Raw genomic sequence first — 1,426 nt, forward strand, 5'->3', positions numbered from 1 at the left:
CTGTTTAATGGCTTATAGGATATTTAGGCCGAATTTGTACTTTTGAATGCAGCTCCCTTGGTATGTGGCTGGTAACCAAGTACCGTCCAAAGCTCCAAAAGTCTCCTAAGGAATCTAACGCAATTGTTTAATTGACCCCTGTAGAACCCTTCGCTGCCACCCACCCTTGCGTAATCCTCGTGGCTCCACTCCTTATATGAGATCCCAAAACAGACCTACCACATGCACACTCCTCTTCATCTTCTTCTCCTTCTTCTTGTGCTAATTTTACTTTTTGTTATAATTAAAAATGGGAGCAGCAAAGACTTCCTGCAGCAACACAACACTAGCTCTATTCTTCATCTTCCTTTCTCTGTGTTCAGCCTCCTCTCAAGGCAAAATGTCATTGGGGGAAAACAAGCAGCGGAAGCCATGCAAGACCATGACTCTCTACTTCCATGACATTCTTTACGACGGCACCAACGCGGAGAACGCGACCTCGGTGATAGTGGCGGCGCCGGAGGGCCACAACCGCACGATACTGGCGGAACAGTTCCATTTCGGGAACATTGTGGTATTCGACGACCCGGTAACGAAGGACAACAACCTGCACTCGGAGCCGGTGGGGCGGGCGCAGGGGCTGTACCTGTACGACACCAAGAACACGTTCACGGCGTGGCTGGGGTTCACGTTTGTGCTGAACACGACGGAGCACAGCGGGACCCTGCAGTTCATGGGGGCGGATCCCATCATGGTGAAGCACAGGGATGTGTCGGTGGTAGGGGGCACCGGCGACTTCTTCATGACCCGGGGAGTTGCTACTGTTTCGACGGATTCGTATGAGGGGAGCGTGTACTTCAGGCTGCGGGTCAACATTAAGTTGTATGAGTGTTGGTGATCAATCACTAATTAAGCAGAGAAGGATCTACGTTAAATAGAAGATTATTAATTTGAAGTCTGCATGGTGAGTTTAATTTAAAGTAGGGAGTAGCCATTTGGGGTTTTTTTTTTTTTTTTGGGGGGGGGGGGGGGGGGGTTGATGTGGGTTTCGTACTTTTGTTGGGATTTTAGATATGGATATATGTGGTTCATCATTCAAAAAATAAATGGAATCATATGCATTGCTTGAGTTTATAATTTATAAATGAAACTTTTTATTATTATTATTTTATTTATTTATTTACTTTTCTTGAGGGAGTGGGGAGGATTGGTGGGGGTGGGGTTTTGTTAGACCGGGGCTAGCTAGTAGGTGTTGCCCTAGCGAGGAATTCCATATCGATTCCCCTCCCGCTTTGATGCCTTTAGCTTTGATTTAGATATTTCTAACACATGAGTCTCAAACTCTAAGAAGAATGTCTTTGGGAAACTTTAATTTTTACATAACTAGCTTGCTTGATAAATCATATATAATAATGAATATCACTTAATTAATCATAGAGAATATTTG

General features: G+C 44.8%; 1 protein-coding gene across 1 annotated transcript; it reads left to right on the plus strand.

Moving 5' to 3' along the window:
- Nucleotides 1–289: 289 nt before the first annotated feature.
- LOC131158453 (disease resistance response protein 206-like) lies at nucleotides 290–877 on the plus strand. Its single transcript, XM_058113324.1, has one exon. It carries the CDS (start codon nucleotides 290–292, stop codon nucleotides 875–877), a length of 588 nt encoding a protein of 195 aa, XP_057969307.1.
- The last annotated feature ends 549 nt before the right edge of the window (nucleotides 878–1,426 follow it).

This window comes from Malania oleifera, chromosome 6, assembly GCF_029873635.1.
Source record: "Malania oleifera isolate guangnan ecotype guangnan chromosome 6, ASM2987363v1, whole genome shotgun sequence".
Lineage (NCBI taxonomy): Eukaryota > Viridiplantae > Streptophyta > Magnoliopsida > Santalales > Ximeniaceae > Malania > Malania oleifera.

Bases quoted from the DNA above. Each gene is read 5' to 3' on its own strand.
- LOC131158453 (XM_058113324.1), top strand. From the start codon at position 290: ATGGGAGCAGCAAAGACTTCCTGCAGCAACACAACACTAGCTCTATTC.